The 19139-nt window shown below is 40.0% G+C and overlaps 1 protein-coding gene across 3 annotated transcripts in view; it reads left to right on the top strand.

Moving 5' to 3' along the window:
- ryk (receptor like tyrosine kinase) overlaps positions 1 to 19139 on the top strand; it is a 127218-nt gene that overhangs the window by 52485 nt on the left and 55594 nt on the right. For all 3 annotated transcript variants that reach the window (XM_041264075.1, XM_041264073.1, XM_041264074.1), the window contains exons 2-4: positions 16935 to 17056; positions 17585 to 17684; positions 18240 to 18374. In XM_041264075.1, the coding sequence (XP_041120009.1) occupies positions 16935 to 17056; positions 17585 to 17684; positions 18240 to 18374 (357 nt within the window). The remainder of the gene's footprint in view (positions 1 to 16934; positions 17057 to 17584; positions 17685 to 18239; positions 18375 to 19139) is intronic.

Genomic DNA, 19139 nt, shown 5'->3' with positions numbered 1-19139 from the left:
AGGTCAAAAGGTTTGAATTAGTGCATTTTTATTGTAATGCTGCTGTTGTCGGTGCTGAGCCGATTTGATATTGTCAATAGTGGATACAGTATGATCACGGTTCTGTTTGCCTTGGGTGGAACTGTTAGATTGGCCAGCACATGTCTGAATTGCAGACTCGCTGCTTTCCCTGCAGCTGTGTATATTTACCGCCCCCATCAGGGATCATCTGTATTTACCCACACATGTCCTACACTCCCGCTGTCGCCAGTCTTGGATCCCAATTGGTCAGTGCCGTGGGTACCAAAAGTAGTCTGTGCTGTGATTATTTTAAAATGAAAGACCTGACCATCTAATATTCTGTTGGGCCAACATTGAACAAACGGAAAAAGGCCTCTGTTTGAAAACTTTTGAAATCTGCTCCAAGAAAAAGATGCCCCCTCCCTTAGAGAAATCTCCTGCATCACACTGAACTGTGAAGATCTGTCTTTTGGCAGAGCTTTTTTGAGATCCTGCTGTAATAGCGGGAGTTAAGTTCTTAAGCCCAGGCAACTTTTTTTTCCTCCACAGTTTTACTAGAACCAAAATGGGAGGGGAGGGTGGTGATGAAACCACACACTAATACAAAAAAAAATAAGTAAATGAAATGAAATGGATCAAGAAAAAGAATAGCTGGAATTGGCTAACAAAAAAAGAAAAAAAATTCCAGTGTTTTTTAGCTAATAAAGCTGCACGTTTTGTAAACCTGTATCCTCTGTCTTCCATCTTAGCGGACTGGCGTTTGCAGTCTTTCACTGGACAGGGATAGATTTATCTCCCCCCTCAATTCCTGGAGTTGCTTGAAGAGATTTCTCATGAGATTCTGCAGTCAGAGTACTGCAGAGAGAGAGAGAGAGAGACAGACACACACAGATCTGGTAACATGAGTACAGATTCCTGTTCCTCCAGAATGGGGCCTTTTGTAACTTGAGACCACCAATTAAATATCCCCCCAAAATACCACACACTTTCAGAATGGTATTGTCAGACTTGACTTGACCAGACCACTCACTCACCATGGTTAAATCCCATGCCAAATGAAAATAGCAAAGGAGAGTGGACACATGTGGTCGCACAAGTTAACAGAAACTTAGAACATGTGCAACACACACCAGAAAATCAAAGCAAATGATTAGTAAAGTGGTGATTCAGGATTCCCAGCTGATACTGTACATCTGCTAAAATAAACACAGACCCGTCTGCATCCCCAGAGACTGCAGCAGGTTTGACAGAAATCTGCTGAAATGACCTGGATACAAACTGTCACCCTGGATTAAAGCTAAAGACTAGATAAGCAAAGTCTGTGTGTTTTAATCAGCCATAGCTATTAAACACTCAGCAGTGCTGACTTTACAAACACTAAAAGAAGCTGCAATTCAATGACAATCGTTTCACCCAGAAGCCTACTTCATTGTCTTCAAATAGTCTGCTCCATTTAATGGAACAGGGAGTGCATACAGCAAAAAAGAAATTGTTTCAGTAGATGCTGATTCTTAAACCCAAACAGCCACTTTGCTGATCTAGCCTGTGCTACACATGTCTAAGCAGGAAGACACTCCTTCCAACTAAAACTCAAGAGCAGCCGTTGAAATGTGGTCAAAGTTTTGTGTCGCAGAGTATATCGGTAAATGAACCAACACATTTATTTCAGTAATTGCTAAGAACCATTCATGATTGAAACATCATAGTGGTGAAACTTTATACTTGTTCTTCAATTGAATTTGGGCCTGTGTGACAAAAGTAGAAATGGTAGCATGTTAGAAAACTACTTTTGAAAATGGAGTTGCAGCCTGCGCTGTAGTCAAGTGTTGAATTTAAATCAAAGGAATGTTAAAACTTCAATGCATTAGTAAGACCTCATCTGGAATATTGTGTACAGTTCTGGTCACCTTGCTACAAAAAGGATGTTGCCTTAGAAAGAGTGTAAAAAAGTGACCAGAATTATTCCTGGTTTAAAAGGCATGTTATATGCAGACAAGCTAGAAGAATTTAATCTATTCAGTCTTGAACAAAGAGGACTGCGCGGCAATCTGATTCAAGCATTCGAAATTCTAAAAGCTATCGACAGTGTTGACCCAAGGGACTTTTTCAACCTGTAAAAAGAAAAAAGGACCAGGGGTCACAAATGGTGATTAGGTAAAGGGACATTCAGAACAGAAAATAGGAGGCACTTTTTTACACAGAGAATTGTGAGGGTCTGGAACCAACTCCCCAGTAATGTTGTTGAAGCGGACACCCTGGGATCCTTCAAGAAAATGCTTGATGAGATTCTGGGATCAATAAGCTACTAATAACCAAACGAGCAAGATGGGCAGAATCCTCCTCTCGTTTGTAACCTTTCTTATGTTCTTACGTTCTGAAAAAGTTATTCAACCTAACTTCAGATCCAGAGGACACCCCTTGAACTCGCCAGTGCAGTTGTAAAAGTGTCATTCGATGAGCTTGTGATTCAAATCATGTACCGTGATTCTGGGCAGCTTGATGTCTGTCATCCTACCACAGGCTGCAATGTTGGTGCTGTGTTTTCTGAGTGAGCCACCTTCACCATTTGTTTGCCACCTGACTTTTTAAAAGGTTCATTGCACACTTGCCTAGTATTGGTTAGGTTACTTAGCGAACACTGCCCCACTGCTGTTTACTATTTTCAGCTGAACCAGGGGCGGAATGGTGGAACCTTGCTTTTTTTTCATTGTGGTAATTCAATTTAAAATGCAGCAGGTAGGACCCAGATATGATTAACCTTGGCTGTGATCAATACTCTGGTTGGCGTCTGCATAGAGACATGCTTTTAAGAATTGTATTTTGTTGGTGGTGGTTGTTATCTTTTCTGAGTGGCTCTGTACAGTACAGTAGCTGGTCCTGTCTAAGAGTGGCTCTCTACAGTACAGTACAGGGGCGGCTTGTTAAGTGTTTTCTTGCTCGCCGAACCTCCAGTCTCTTGTGAATGAATTGCGCTTACCACCTTCTGGGTGATGTGCGTTTAATTTCCCCCCTCTCCTGTGACACTGGCACATCAACAATGCCGTTCATCCCATCTGTTTAATGGGTTGAAGCCGGGCTGTGCTCGCTCAGAACTGCGAAAACCCAAATCCGCCGTGCATCATCAGCACACATGTACCAAGGTCGCAAAGGCTATAAATATGAGCGGCAGGACTTTGTCTCTCTGTCTTGCATTGTGTGTTACTTTGAGGAAAGACAAAAAACATTTAAGCTGTTTTAAATATTAAAATTAAATTCAAGTCTAATTATCTTTATCTTACTTCGTCTAACTTTAAGTTATTGTTATTTGTCTTATTTGTTCAACTTTGTTTTAGTCAGAGTTTTAATCTGCCTTTATTTTGCACCGTTTGTCCCTTCTTCTCCCGAGCCTGCTGCTCTTCAGCAGTGCTTTCACTTAAGCTCAGTAATATTTTGCTCTGTTTGGCAATTTTTTTGGGGGTTAATTTACCGATTTACTACTGTCTGTTTGGGGTAATCAGTTATTGAATATACCGTAGATTATATTTGTATTTTAATATTTACATAAGTTATCAGGCTTTTTTTTTTTTTTTTTTTAATTCTAGGTGTTTTTAAATTACTTCATTTTTTTTTTGTTGTTTTGGATACACCATCATTTAGTGTATTTACTGTTTTTTCTATATAGACATGTAGTTTAATGTAATTTTACAGCACTCTAACAGCCTTCTCATGCCTCTTGTTATTTATAAAGGGGAATTGGACACTCCAGTCTAGCCTGGCCCGGTACCTGAGGGCAGAGCTGTGGGTACACAAAGTGAAAGTATCTGCAGGTAGTCGTTGGATGAAGGCGTCTGCTAAATAAACAAATAATAATAATAATAATAATACAAATAAAAATGGCCATCGCTTCGTCGATTTCAGTTCGATCCCTCCCACAGGGCCATGCTGCAGTGGAAGCTGATTCGGTGATGGCTCCTGGCACACAGCACCACACAAATCTCATGGAGCGTCTCTGACAGACAGGAAAAAGAAACTAACAGATAGGGGTATTTATCATGACTAGAGGCAAAGCGGGGTGCTGATTTTTGCAGATCGTCGACTGAGGAGTCGGCGACTAATTTCTTAAAATCTGGTACAAAAAGAGGTTGTTGGGGACAAAATGGTCAGTAAGTTTGAGATGGTCTACGATGTCCCGTTAATACTTCTGCGACCTCCAGACGCTCTTACGACGTCCTGACAAATTTCTAACATGTCAGAAAACTTTAGTCCCCGACAAAGCAATTCGTGAAGTGTGTGAGGGGCTACGGGCCCATTTCTTGATGAATGCTGCCAGCAACCAATAGGACAAGCTAGCAAGAATAGCGACGAAGAAAAAGGTTGTGCCCCTCTTTGACATAAGTGACATTTCCTATCATGATCGCTCATTGAAGGTACCTGGTAAGTAAATAATTGTTATAACTTGTTAATGCCGAACCATATACTGTGTGTGGTAGTGTGTGCTTTCCTGGCAATCAGTTTCTACAGTCACTCGTATTCGGTATCCATTTCAAACCCCTACTGTATACTTGTATTGCTAATTTAATCAAAACACGAGGAGGAGGGGTGCGCGTCTGTGTGTGAGAAATAGAGCGAATGTAGATTAAGTTGTTGCATGTATAAACCTATAACAAACTTTTAATAGCCTACTATCAAAGTCTATTCTAGTCTGTTCAAAAGCGCAACATTCGCTCGTATACAAAATATTTATTAGTTTAAAAGTCTTCAAATTATTCTTTAAAATTTGGTATTCTGATGAAGATTGCCAATCTTTTAATCTAATAAACATTTTGTACTACGAGCGAGTGTTGCACTTTTTTTTGCACGTCAGTGTGACAACGTACATGCTGAAAAAACATCAGCCCTGATTGCTAATATGGTGGCAAAGGACATGCTTCCCATAAGTTTTGTTGAAGGTGAGGGATTTTGGAAGTTGATGAAATTTGTGGAACCTGAATACACAGTCCCTGCACGAAAAACTCAACTCAAAAATGCACGTGGATTCAGCAGCTTCTGTCTGCAGAAACTTGTCAGGCTGAGAAGGTGGCGATTACTACAGATGCGTGGACTGCAGTGAGTACAGAGTCTTATGTCACCATAACCTTTCATAGAAAATTGGGAAATGAAAAGCGTAGTTTTACAGACTCGCGTCATGCCAGAGAGGCTTACAGCGGAAAATCTTGCAAATGTGATGAACACCACTGTAGACCATTGGGGTTTACAGGGGGAAAATCACTGCCTTGCGGCAATGCCAGCAACATCATCTTAGCAAACTCAAAGTTTGTTGAATGGGACTCGAATTTGTGCTTTGCACACACTCTGTAGCTCACCATCAAAGATGGCTTTTGGTGCCATACATAATGTAGTCAGTGCAGCCAGTCATCTTGTGTCACATTTTCATCACAGTGGAATAGTTACTCAGGCTCTGAAGTTGAAACAAAAACAACAAACTCTGCCTGAGTACTGTCTGGTGCAGTATTGCCGGACCCAATGGAATTCAATCTATGCCATGTTTGAGCGCTTACAGGAACAGAGATGGGCAGTTGTCGCAGTCCTGTCTGACAGGGTGTACACAAACCTTTCAGATGCCCGCACACTTGACCTGGCTGAAGACAGTTGGGACGTTATCGAGGAGCTACTACCAGTGTTACGCTCCTTGAAATGCATTACAACTGCTTTGTGCGGTGAGTCTGACGTATCGATCTCTGTGATGTACCCTGTCATGTCCACTCTGCTGTCCAAGCATCTGATTTCTATCACAGGAGAGTCCACAAAAGTCTCACAGTTTAAAGCAACCGTGTCCAAGACACTTGAGCTCCGTTTGGCACCCGAAGACACAGCAACAGCACAGAAGGTGGCGCTCATCGCTTCATTTCTAGACCCCAGACACAAACACCTGAAGTTTACAGAGGAGGCGGTCAGGAGTGCAGTCAAAGATAAAGTTTGGGAATTACTTTCAGGTTTCCGGAGGACACTGATATCGCAGAAAAGGAACCAGGTATATTAGAGGCAAGTGGACCACCCGCAAAGCAACAGCCCTCTGACAAGGATTCTGCTGTGGCTTTATTTGGAGATGAGTACTACACAGACGCCACAACCTCTCTGCAAACGGAACTGGAAAAGTACACACAAGATGAGTGCATTCCTCCCTATGAAGACCCTCTGGCATGGTGGAAGGTGAATGAAAGCAGGTACAGGAAATGATCACAGCTTGCGAAAGCCTGTCTGTGCATCCCAGCAACTTCTGTACCAGCTGAGAGAGTTTTCTCAGCTGCGGGCCTGATAGTCAGCAGACTGTACACTTGTCTTCTCCCAGACCATGTGGGCATTCTGATTTTTTTTTTTTTTTTTTAAACAATAAGAAGTGAGCATGATGACAATAGTGGACATTGATAGCCTAATTCCTAAAGTTTTTGTTAGGATTATTTTTTTTGAATCCATGGGAAGTTAGTGCATTAATGCCACTCAGGTCTTTTTGTTCATTCATTTATTAGTATTATTAAGCTAGCTACATACATAGCAAGCTATTGCCTATATAGGCTGTTTTATTTTTTATTCACTGGAACTCGAACTCACAGGTATGTTTCAGATTTGATTTAACGTAGACCGGTAGTCTGTATATTGAGTGTGGTTTGAAAACATGGGAAAAGTAAATCGTTTAGTTAAGTGGATTGTATATATTAGCTAGCTAGATAGTTTAATGCATTTTGTATTTCGCTGTTATGACCGGAAAAGATTACTGCCACAAGGACGATAATATTAAGGTATTTGCCTCACAGCTCACATTGCTAAACTATTATTGAATGAAAATTTAATTAATAATTGAATACAAATTAAAAAAGAAAAACACTTGTTTTGGTCAGGTTACAGCTGTAATTGCAAAATATTTAGTTTTTATGCACGCGTGTCAACTCTGCCGGGGGGGGGGGGGTGTGACTGTTCAATTAGTTGACCTCAACAGATGTGGAATTATCGATAGTCAAAATATTTGTCATGCACATTCCTAATTTTTGGGTCCCGACCAAATTCCTATTGAAATTAATGCTGTGATACCCTCTGCAAACTGGAACTTGTCTATTCTGGAATGATTTTTAAGTCTTGTTTGTCTGAAATCAAAGTAAATCTGACTGCTCAGGTACCAAGTCAGATTAAATCAAGTATGTTGCTTAATGGAGAAATTGAAATGCAAATGAATGCAGTCCTTGAACTACAGGACCTACCTGACAGTACTTCTGTTGTGTTAAAATAGTTTGTCATTTTTGTACCTTTTATTTTTTTAGGTACAGTGTTAGATTTTTGCAGAACCTCTGTAAACTAGCACACTGTAATCTGGCAGAATTGTCTAGTCCGAAGCAATTTGACAATGATTTTCTATTATTCTTTGTAGCAAATGCCTTGTTAACTGGCCCTATGTGAGCGCTACTTCTCCAAGATCTTTGTTAGTGGGGAACAATAAGCTCTGTGAAATACAAAAGGCAGTGCAAGAGCTGCCCAAAGCAGAGATCAAAGTGAGCTGTGGAAGGGTTAGGGGGCCTGAAGTGTGTATCGAATTTCCTCAAAGCAAGACAACATGGAGCAGGAAGTAGCAACTAATAAACCAGGGTCCAGGCTAGCACTGCCTGCCTGCTTGCTGGCTGGCTGTGAGCTTCAACATGGACAACCCTCCCCCCACCATACTTCCCCCAGGTTCTGTAGATTGAATGTGTTAGATCCCCCCCAAAACCCTAGGTTCTCATATCACAGTGCTTGGGGTAGCTACCTTTTACAGCATGGACAATGAGTTGTGGCTTCTCCACACTATTTTTTTTAGGTTCTGTGGCCCATATGTCATGTGTCCTCAAGACCTGGGTTTTGGGACCAGAGTCGAGGGTCTACTCCTTTTTAATTAGGGCTACACAGAGGTATATCCCAATTAGTAATGGATAACATTTCTATTTTGGGGAACCAGTGTTATCATATATATGCTAACATGTTCCACTTCTAGTTTATTAGTCCTGGGGGCAACTGCAATAGAAAATAAGGCACATACTAGAGTGCATACAAATATTTGGAGCCGGGTTAAAATGACAGGGTTACAGCAACCCCGCAGAATGTCCTTGCCCCTGGAGTGAGGACTGAGAGATGGGTTAGATTACTGCACACTGCTGCTTTGTAATTCACTTAATTATTGCTGTTTGTTAATGAGCTGCCTTGTTCTGATGTTATGAGACCCTTCTTTCAGTCTTAATGTGATTTCCCCCCACCCCATTTTCAAAGAGATTTATTGTTCTTTCTTGAAGAGTTGAACTTCACACAGCCTCTGCTTTATATTCCGGCCAAGTTTGCCTTCATTGCAAACTCTGCCTCAGGCACTAGGATTTGGCCAGGCAGTAAAGGACGGAAATTACTAAGCTCTGCGTTTTATTAATTTTAAATTCAATGCAATTAGGTGTTTCGATGTCCTTTTACTAGAAGGGAATGTGTTTGTTTGATGCAAGTTGCGTGAGGTCACAGTTGATGCTGTTCATAGTGTACAAAAACATGTTCAATCAACTTTAGGGGTGTCAAGTGTTGACTTGTAGGCTACACATTCCAGTTGTGGTGATTGTTACTACTGCTGCTGCTTTTCACATTTTAGCTCCACAAAATTAATTTAGTCTAAACATTATTTATTGCTTACTATTTAGGGTCAGTTTTTTAAAAAATTGTGTACAATATAAATGTGTACAATATTTGTATAAAATGTGATCATTGCTTTTTTCCCTATTTGAAAAAAAAAAAACATACAGTAGGTCTGTTTTTGGTGGCTATCATGGTTTGGCTCGAATTTAATTTTAGAAATTATTTGATAAATGCTCATACATAATTGTGGACAGTGTTCCCTCTAAACTTGCTGTTTTGACTGAGAGGGTAAATTATCAGTGAGAAACCTTCGGCTACGCGTTAACCCTTTTAATATATTTATTTGTTGCATCATACAATTTTGAAACAATATTCTTCCAACACAAGTATCTCAACAATTTGACAATTTATTTAAATTTAAATAAGACATTTATCCTCTGATCCTATGCAGCCCTGTCAGTTATTATTATAGATATAGACTGCATGTTTAACTGGTGGCCTGCGTAAAATTGCTTTATACTACTGCATAAAACACTGGCGTCTGCACTGCCTTCAATTGTAACCATCTTTAGGGCTACTAATTGTTCCATTCTTGGGAATACCAAATTCCGTTTTTCAGCAATGGCAATTCCATTTGTTCCTAAATTATGCAGGAAGATTGTGCTTGATTCTACACTGATTTTAGTGTTCAATTATACGATGAGTTTAAAACTGTAGTTCATGAGGAAAGCTCTCTGTAGAGGCAGAATCGCCAGCCTGCTTCACCCACCCTGGTGTTCCAATAGATTTGCTAATGTGACGTGCAGTTTTACAGCGGGAAATCAGAGAATCGGCTGCAAGACGGACACAAATATTTGTATGTTAACGCTTTGTAAGAATGGTCTCAAAATAATAGGTTTACCCTGAGACTGGAGTCTCGATTTATTGTTGATATTGCAAAAGTTTGTAAACTGAGTGCAAAGGTTGTTGCCAGTTACTGTGAAAAATGCGCGCGTTTTAGCCTTAGAGGGAATGCTGATTGTGGAATAGCATACGGGTATGAATGAAAAAAATCCATGTTCATACCGTTTGTGTTTTGAGTGGAATAATTACGGTAGTTGCCTACGTTAAAGGTTACATACAGAGTCAGGCTTATTTTTTATTTTCTTGTGTTACGTGTTCCCACGTGTTGCTACAACTGTTTACATAAGGTGTGTGTGTGTGTGTGTGTGTGTGTGTGTGTGTGTGTGTGTTTTTTTTTTTTTTTTTTTTTTTACATTTTGACCACTTTTTTAAACTTTTAAATAGCATTCTCTGCCTCAAGATGGCTTCACATGTACTGTACCCTGCATGGACCCCTCAGAACTACATTTCCCATCATCCTCCTGCTCATTGGCAAATCCATCTGTTACATGTGAGCAGGAGGATGATGGGAAATGTAGTTCTGAGAGGTCCATCCAGGTACATGTGAAGCCATCTTGAGGCAGAGAATGCAATTTAAAAGTGAAGTGGTCTATATATATATATATATATATATATATATATATATATATATATAATATATATATATATATATATAAACAAACTCTGGGGGATACACCTGCAGTGCATCTAGAGCTGATGGTGCTGGAGTCTGAATCCTTCCTGTTCTATGCTTTCTCCATGGGAGTGGCAGCACATGGTTTTCAGCTGGCAGATGGATTTTGATTTGATTGGTCTTCTAAAGACTGGCAGCCTGGGTGCTCCTGTGAGCTGCACTGCAGTATGTGTTAGCGGTTTGCTCCAGAGCGGCAGTAAAGCTGCTGGCTGAAGAAAGGCATGAGTAAAGTACCGTGCTGTAGATAAAGGCGCCTCTGTTTCCTGCTTGCCCTTTTTTAATGAGGAGAGGCGTCTACAATGGGAAAGTGATCAGGGTTAAGTTGTGCTCTCAGCGCTGTAATTGCCAGTGACTCAGCCTGTGCGGATATCAGATCTGCATTTGGCACTTAGCTCGGGTGTCACTGAAATACAACACCTACAGTAATGTAGCTGCATTTACAAGCCTGCGGCAGCCTCTGTTGCAGACTGCAGTACCTAAATGAAGGGTGTCACCCCCTATGTAATTAACAGCTTCTGTTGCAGACTCCAGTACCTAAATGAAGGCTGCCTCCCCCTATGTCATTAACCCTTTGCAGTCCATTTATTCAGCGCTTGTCAGGTGCGTTGGGTTGCCAATTTATTTTCACACATGCTTTTTATTTTACACGTGCTGTTTTAAAATATTTTTTTCAACATAAAACAGTTTTAAAAGGCATTAAATCACAAAGGAACACTCAGTACTATATCTCAAGCAGAGCCCCACCTCTTGTTTGATGTATTTTTCACATACCTCTTTATAGACGTGCATACTGATAAATCCTCTCCTGATCACTCGTTTTATCACCAAACTCCTCAATAATGTGATCCAAGTCATTATTTCATTGCTGTAACATCTCACAAAGCTCTGCGAATGACCATGATATTCTTTGAGCGCTGGTTGCAGAAGCAGCTATATTAAGTCAAATTAACTGCCAACTTGCAGTAAAACCAGGAATGGGTCAAACCGCTGTGCAATGGGTCTTATTTCTATCCCTTGTTTGGGGAGGCAGTTATTGTGCAAAGTTGGGATCATTACAAGAATGCACACTTTCTTTGACCACAACTGTGTCTTCATTTCACGTCTGCAGAACTATCAACCCTGCCAAAAGCTGTTTGTATGTGCGGTGGATGTATTACACTGCTCTTCACCTGAATCCTATGGGCTCTCCTGGGTTTTACATGTTTTACACTTAAAGAAAAAAAAAATGAAAACAGAGGAAATTTAGTGTGTGTTAAGATGAATACATCTGTGGGGAAAAATGGAAATAAGTAATTTTTATTCTAGAAGAACTTAAGTTTACAAACGAGAGGAGGCCATTCAGCCCATCTTTCTATTTGGGTGTTAGTAGCTTATTGATCCCAGAATCTCATCAAGCAGGTTCTTGAAGGATCCCAGGGTGTCAGCTTCAACATTACTAGGGAGTTGGTTCCAGTTGGTTCTCTATGTAAAACATTGCCTTCTATTTTGTTCTGAATGCCCCTTTACCTAATCTCCATTTGTGACCCCTGGTCCTTGTTTCTTTTTTCAGGTCGAAAAAGTCCCTTGGGTCGACATTGTCAGTACCTTTTTTAGCATTTTGAATGCTTGAATCAGATCGCAGCATAGTTCAATTCTTTTAGCCTGTCTGTGTATGACATGGCTTTTAAACCCGGAACAATTCTGGTTGCTCTTCTTTGCACTCTTTCTAGAGTAGCAATATCCTTTTTGTAGCAAGGTGACCAGAACTGCACACAATATTCAAGATGAGGTCTTACTAATGCATTGTAAAGTTTTAACATTACTTCCCTTAGTTTAAATTCAACACTTTTCACTATATGTTAAAATATCTTATGCACATAAACTCCTAGGTCTTTTTCATAGATTCCTCCTTCAATTTCAGTATATCCCATATGATATTTATAATCCACATTTTTATTTCCTGCATGCAGTACCTTACACCTTTCTCTATTAAATGTAATTTGCTATGTGTCTGCCCAGTTCTGAATCTTGTCTAGATCATTTTCAATGACCTTCAATGACTGCTGCAACAGTGTTTGTCACTCCTCCTGTTTGTGTGTCGTCTGCAAGTTTAATAAGTTTGTTTACAATACCAGAAACTAAATCATTAATGTAGATTAGGAATATTAGTTGGCCTAATACTGAATTTACACCACTGGTTACCTCGCTCCATTTTGAGGTTTCTCCTCTAATCAGTACTTTCTGTTTTCTACATGTTAACCACTCCCTAATCCATGTGCATGCATTTCCTTGAATCCTGACTACGTTCAGTTTGAGAATTAATCTTTTATGCAGGACTTTATCAAAAGCATTCTGCAAATCTAAATAAACCATGTCATATGCTTTGCAATTATCCATTATCGATGTTGCATCCTCAAAAAAATTAAGCAGGTTAGTTAGACACGATCTCCCTTTCCTATATCTATGCTGACTGTCTCCCAGGATAGTTATCATATAGATAATTTTCTATTATAGTTTCCATTTGTTTACATATAATAGAAGTCAGGCTTACTGGTCTGTAGTTACCTGGTTCGGTTTTGTTTCCCTTTTTGTGGATCGCTGTTAAGTTTGCAATTCTCCAGTCTGTCGGCACAATCCCTGTGTTGAGACCTGTTGCATGATCTTAGTTAGCGATTTGTAAATAACTTCTTTCATTTCTTTGAATACATTGGGAGGATCTCATCTGGCCCAGGGGATTTCTTTATTTTAAGAGCTCCTAGTCCCTTTTAACATGTCTGCCACTGTTATGTTAAAGTTATTTAAAACTGGATAGGAACAGGCCCGTATCCTTTGTAAAAACTTGTGAAAAGTAATCATTTAATATGTTTGCTATTTTTCTGTCTTTGTCTATGATTTTGCCATTTTATTTTACCTCCTCTTTGAATGTTATTACTTAAAACAAAGCATTGCCTTGCTGGCATGTTTGTTTAAAGAGTGATGCTAGTTTTATAGGTTTCTACTGGTCAGCTCAGATTCATTATTTGCTGTGATAGCATTGCACCTCGACTCCAATACCATACATCCTGTCGCTCTTACTATCTTGAAACAATCCCGTACAATTGAAAACTACTCCAACCACCACAGTACATTTTACTTACAGTAAAGCAGTAATTGTATCCAGCTGCTGTTTCGCATTGCATAGCAGTTAGATACAATCCTGGTTTTGGTACAGTATGAGTATAGTACGACACACCTGAACTTGTTACCTGTACACTGTGACTAATGAAGCTTGTAGTAAAACCTGGAATGGGTGAAACGGCTATACAATAGAAACCCTAGTTCCATCCCTGACCTGGACTTCACAGATGGTTTCCGTTGAAGCATCTTGTGTGCTGAATTGCATTGTATACCTTTTAAAATGCGGTTGATGTTGCCTTTCTGTTTGTGTAAATGTCCTGAGTTCGCCCCTGATGTACTGTTCTGTCGGCCCATGTTGTACCTGTGCAGGTTTGTGTTTTAGAAATCTTTATCTTGTCTGATCTGTCCAACTCCTTCCCTGGTGTGCGTTTTCTGCAAATCAAGTCCTAAAGATATGAAAGGAGTCCAATTATGTAAGAGCCAACAGAAGCCGGTTTTTCTGAGGTGCCATCTGCAGGGAGCAATATTTCCAGACAAGCAGAGCTGCATGAACGTCTTTTTATAGACGTTTCTTCCAGGCAAATAAACCTGCAGTTTAACAGAATGTGTGCTGTAGACAGCCAGGAGTGAGCACATGTCCCAAATTCCATGTCGGGGACTGACTTGTGATCTTTCAGAATTGTCTTGTGTATAGACATGCAACAATTAGTTGATGATTGATTACCTGTCCTTAAATTTCCTGAACTTTGATTACATATTGGTAAATCAATGCATGAAATTAGAATGCGGTTTGAAGTCTCCCAGTGGCAGTTTGCATTAAAACATTGGCCTAATTATACAGTTATGTGCTAGGATACAAACCTTTTGGCCTCTGGATTTGTGTTGGAGATGTGACATCAGTTAATAATACTTACATTTTCCAATTAAAAAAAAATGTAAAGCTATTCAATTATTTAAAAAATAAAAGAATCTGACATGAAGATTGGTCCCCATACATCAAACTGCTTCTGTTTGCAAACAGTTTAACCAACTAACTCCTAACTTGGTAGGCGTCATCCTGGGGACAGTGGAATTCAAATATGTCAAAGTGATGTTCTTTCATAAAACAAGATGGCAGCCAGACCTACGTTTTGTTCTTAAATTTAAAACCACTTTAGTTGAACACTGTTTAGTTGATGAACTCCAAAGTTGACAAGAATCATCTTTGTGTCAAATCAATTGGCTTTTTCAAAAATGGTGTTTGTGCGTAAGTCAAGATAGCCGCCTGACGCATTTCTTTAAAAACCTTTTAAAATCTTCTTGGGGAAACGGTGAACAGATTGATGTGAAACTTTACAAAACAAGATTTTCATTGCAGCAACCAAACCCACTTCAAGTTTGCGAAGCAGAAGTTGCTGCGATAAATTGTACTATCAAAGTCTGCCACCAAATTCACCAAAAAGCACCTCAAACTGCTTCTGTTTGCAAACCATTTAACCAACTCACTATTAATTTGGTTGGCATCATCCTGGGGACAGTGGAATTCAAATATGACAAAATGGTGTTCTCTTGTAAAACAAGATGGCCACCAGACCTACGTTTTTGTTCTTAACGCTATGTGGTCCTGTGTTGGACCAGGTCCCACATTAGAATTTTCCCTTTCCGGTCCGATCTCATCACAAAGACGTCAAGCACAGGTCTCTAGTCTTTTTTTTCTCCGGAAAAAGCTGAGAAAACCTTTCAGTGGCCGAGGTGAGACCAATAGGAGCCGAGAGAAGCCGAAAAAAGAGGGGCAAACAAGATAGCTGCTTCCGCATCCAGTGCTCAAAGAATATCACTGACATTTGCAGAGCTTTTTGAGATGTTATATTAATAAAATAATGATTTATATCGCATTATTGAAGAGTTTGGTAATAAAACGAGTGATCAGGAGAGGATTTATCAATATACACAACTGTGAAGAGCTATGTGATAAACAGAGCGAACAGGGGGTGGGACTGGAGCTGCAGTACTGAGTGCCCTGTTGATCTGCAGTGCCGTTTAAACTTGTTTTACTTGGCATAAAATTACTTTTAAACAGCGTGTGTAAAATAAACAGTGTGTGTGAAAATAAATTGGACCTGATGCGCCTGATGGGCGCTGAATAAATGGACCGCAAAGGGTTAAATTTTAAAACAATTTTTTTGGTTTCGTTGATTAACTCCAAAGTTGACAAGTGTCATCCCTGTGTCAATACAACTGACTTTCAAAAATGGTGTTTGTACATAAAGCAAAATGGCCACCTGACGCATTTCTTTAAAAACCTTTCAAAATCTTTGGTAAAACCAGCTTATAACTCCTTCCAAAGTGCAGATAATGGTTACTATGGAACACATATAGGAAACCGTATGTGCTCTAACCAAAAATGACCTTGCCTGCGACCTTTGACCTCTCCTTAAATTAAAATGTAAAACTAGCTTATAACTCTTTACGGAGTGTGTATATAGGATACTGGTGACTATAGAACACAGATAGGAACCCATATATGCTCTGTTCAATAATTACTGTGTCTGTGACCTTTGACCTCTCGAAGGTCAAATGTAAAACTAGCTTATAACTCCTTACAGTGTGTAGATGGAATCATGGTTACTATGGTGTTTAAAGTTATAAAGCATCATGAGGTAATGAACTAATGCAGTATTTAGAACTGAAACTGCTACATAAAACTGACCTGTTGCTGACACTAGTGCTGCAATGCTACAGCTTGCCAAAATTTCCAGCTGGTACTGAGCTTGTAAGCCATAAAACTGCCTGGCAGTTCTAGTTATTATTTTCTTATTATGCTCAGTTATTATGCTGAGGAAGCACACATCATTTACTGTTGTAATTTGTTAATTTTTTCTTGAATGCAAGCTGTGCCTTGCAGTTTAACAGTTATGTACAGCAGTGATTTTAGTTGTACCTATATTTCACAAGATGGTGCCTCTGTCATTTTGCATAACAGCTTCGGTTATTGTGAATACTCTGTCAGGTTGTAGAATTTTGGATACATACAAGGTAAAGCATCAAGATTTTCAGGCCAGTTAAGACAAGTACATTTTCATTGCACCAGATGTCTGTTTGGTCTTAGTTTCTCGCATGTATTACCTGTTAAGCAGTTAAGTAAGGAGACCTTTGTGGATTTCCCAGATTTTCTTTTTTTTCCTAACTGGGTTTGTGGAATGCCAGAGGAAGCCACAGCAGGTTTGTGCTTCCTGATGTTTACACTTTGTGGTAGGATTCTTTTAAACATTTTTTTTTTAACCTAGTGGGAGTAACTTCAGAAAGCTTTTAGGGGTGAGAGGAGAGTGTTCAAAATGTTAATAAAAGATGTGAATAGGGATCATTATTTGCAATGCTTACCAACTACTCCTGCAAAAACTGCTTCTGATAAGAATCAAAGCGAGGTGGGGAAACAGATTAGCATTACCCGATCTGAACTATTGTGGTTCTGATCTACCCTGCAATACCAATAAAATAATACACTTAACAGCATATCAGATGGGTAAGAAAAGAAAGAATAAGTAGCATCAAATAAAAATTAACTGGATTGCTGGTTGTTTTCACATTTCTGTTCTGTTGCCTATTTCAATCACTTTTTTACCAGGTTAATTGTGTGTGAAATCCCTGCTAATGTTGCTCTCTGTTTCAGGTCTGGATGCTGAACTGTACTACGTGAGAGATGATGTTATTAGCCACTATGCGCTCTCCTTCACTCTGCCGGTGCCCAGCGAGACCAACAGCCTGCACTTCACATGGCACGCCAAGTCCAAGGTGAGAGAAGCTGCTCGTTATCTTCAACTGTCTGCACCCTGCCCTGCATCCCCTTCCTGTCAGGGTCCCCTGACTGCACCCTGCCCTGCATCCCCTTCCTGTCAGGGTCCCCTGACTGCACCCTGTCCTGAATCCCCTCCTCCCAGAGTCCTTTGTCTGACTGGAGGCCGACGGCTTGAAAGAGTGTGCTCCTGCAAAGTAATGGGCACAGTTAAAGGCTAAACAGGGTCCCTTGTGGATCACTGCCATGTGCAATGATCACATGTGTAAATGGAAAAGACTTAATAAATACAAACAAATTAGCCTTAATTTAAACACTAAGGTTCACGTCTATTTGACATGCATGTTTTTGAGAAGGGTTAATTATAGGTTGTTCCAGTCATTTAAAAAAGTGTACAGTAACATTGTCTTGTTGTAATTTGGTTTATCAAAGTGCACTGCTAGCTTCTAGTACTCCCTAATTATTAATAATCTTTACTCCCAGTAAGTGCAGCAGAATGAACTGCAGCTGTGTGTTTGCTGTTGCAGGTGGACTATAAGCTTAGCTTCCAGGTGGACAAGCCCACTGCAATGGACCTGCCTCAGAGCAACATCTCTGCAAGGGGAGAGGTCCCGTGCACACTGTCAGGTGGGTCTCTCTCTCTCTCCTCTCTCAGCAACCGAACCCGCTTCAATTTGCGAAGCAGAAGTGGTTGCGATACATTTTTCTTTAAAATGTTGGTGTTTGTGAATGTCTTCATGAATGGTGGTCTATCTTGCCGTGGTAATTTTGCGTTGTGGGCTATCGGCCATTGGGACCCAAGTTAGATTTGATCCTAGGCCCTCAGAGGTGAAAGGCAAGCGAAGACTGTTGGATTACCCCACTGCGTCATGTCATTGTCTCTTTTACTGGGTGTATTGCCGTTTTATAACTCATGTTTGTCTAGTCATTTTTATGACTTGATTGGTGTTATTATAACTTGTATAGACACAATACTGGCTCTGCTTGTACATGCTCTAGGATAACTTGTACAGTGATATATAGACGGTTATTCCTTTGTGTGGCGGACTGCATGTACAGTACCACTGTTACCTTGCTCAGAAACTTCAGTTCCATTACTGCTGTTCAAGCCAGTCTCCTGATGGACTTTTGAGAACTGAAGAGGACTGGACAGCTGTAATGCAAGTGTTTGTGTTTGTGCAGTTTTTCGAGTGGATCTGTTCTGTTCGGGGAAAGTGGATGCAGAGGTCACTCTCATCATACAGCTCAACCTGACCGTTAACCACTCCAAGAACATCACAGTGCTCAACTTCAAGAGGAGGAAAATGTGCTACAAAAGTAAGACTGGGGCAATTGTTGAGTTTGTTTGTTTGTTTGTTTGTTTGTTTTAATCACTTATAATGAAAATCTAGACCATTATTCATGGCTTGCTGCTGATACATGGTAGCTCAAGTCAAATCCACAAGGAAAGGGCACACCTGGAGCGCAGGTCTCCAGCATGAAACTAGGTGCAGATGTTCTTGAGAGTTTGACAATTTAGGATTATGAGTTCTGACATGTGATCAGACTCGTGAAGCTTCAATTTTATGAAACTGCATGTTCTGTCAACGGCACAGACACACAAGCATTTTAATACAGGTATCTGCAGCAGTAAGTGATTTACAAAACTGCCATTAGCTAAAACGTGCTTTATTCAGCTGTTGCTATTTTTAGAAAAGGGCAGCAATTACACTCATTTTCAATGCATAGTGTCATCAGCTGGCTTCTGGCCACCCAACAATGAATTCTTTGAGAAATCACTTTCATCATATGAGCTGTGTTATGAGAATACAAACACAGAGTATTGAAGCTTTTTAGCTAATAAGGCAGCATTAAAAAAATAAAAAAGTACTTCCAGTGCTATTAACATTCCATTTTGCTGCAACTTGTTTTTAGAGATTCTGAATAGAACATATCGGATGATTTGTGGTTTATTTGGTAGATGGGACAATCTAGTTTTGCCTAGTATAGTTCAGTAGAGCCGAGTACAGTACCTGTACTGAAATTACTCCCTTGCATGATTGTTAGCATTCGGAATGGAATGCACTTGGGTCTTCTGTTAGC

Source organism: Polyodon spathula, chromosome 11 (assembly GCF_017654505.1).
Source record: "Polyodon spathula isolate WHYD16114869_AA chromosome 11, ASM1765450v1, whole genome shotgun sequence".
NCBI lineage: Eukaryota > Metazoa > Chordata > Actinopteri > Acipenseriformes > Polyodontidae > Polyodon > Polyodon spathula.
Note: the sequence above shows the minus strand (reverse complement) of the source record. Positions and strands in the feature narration are given on the sequence as shown.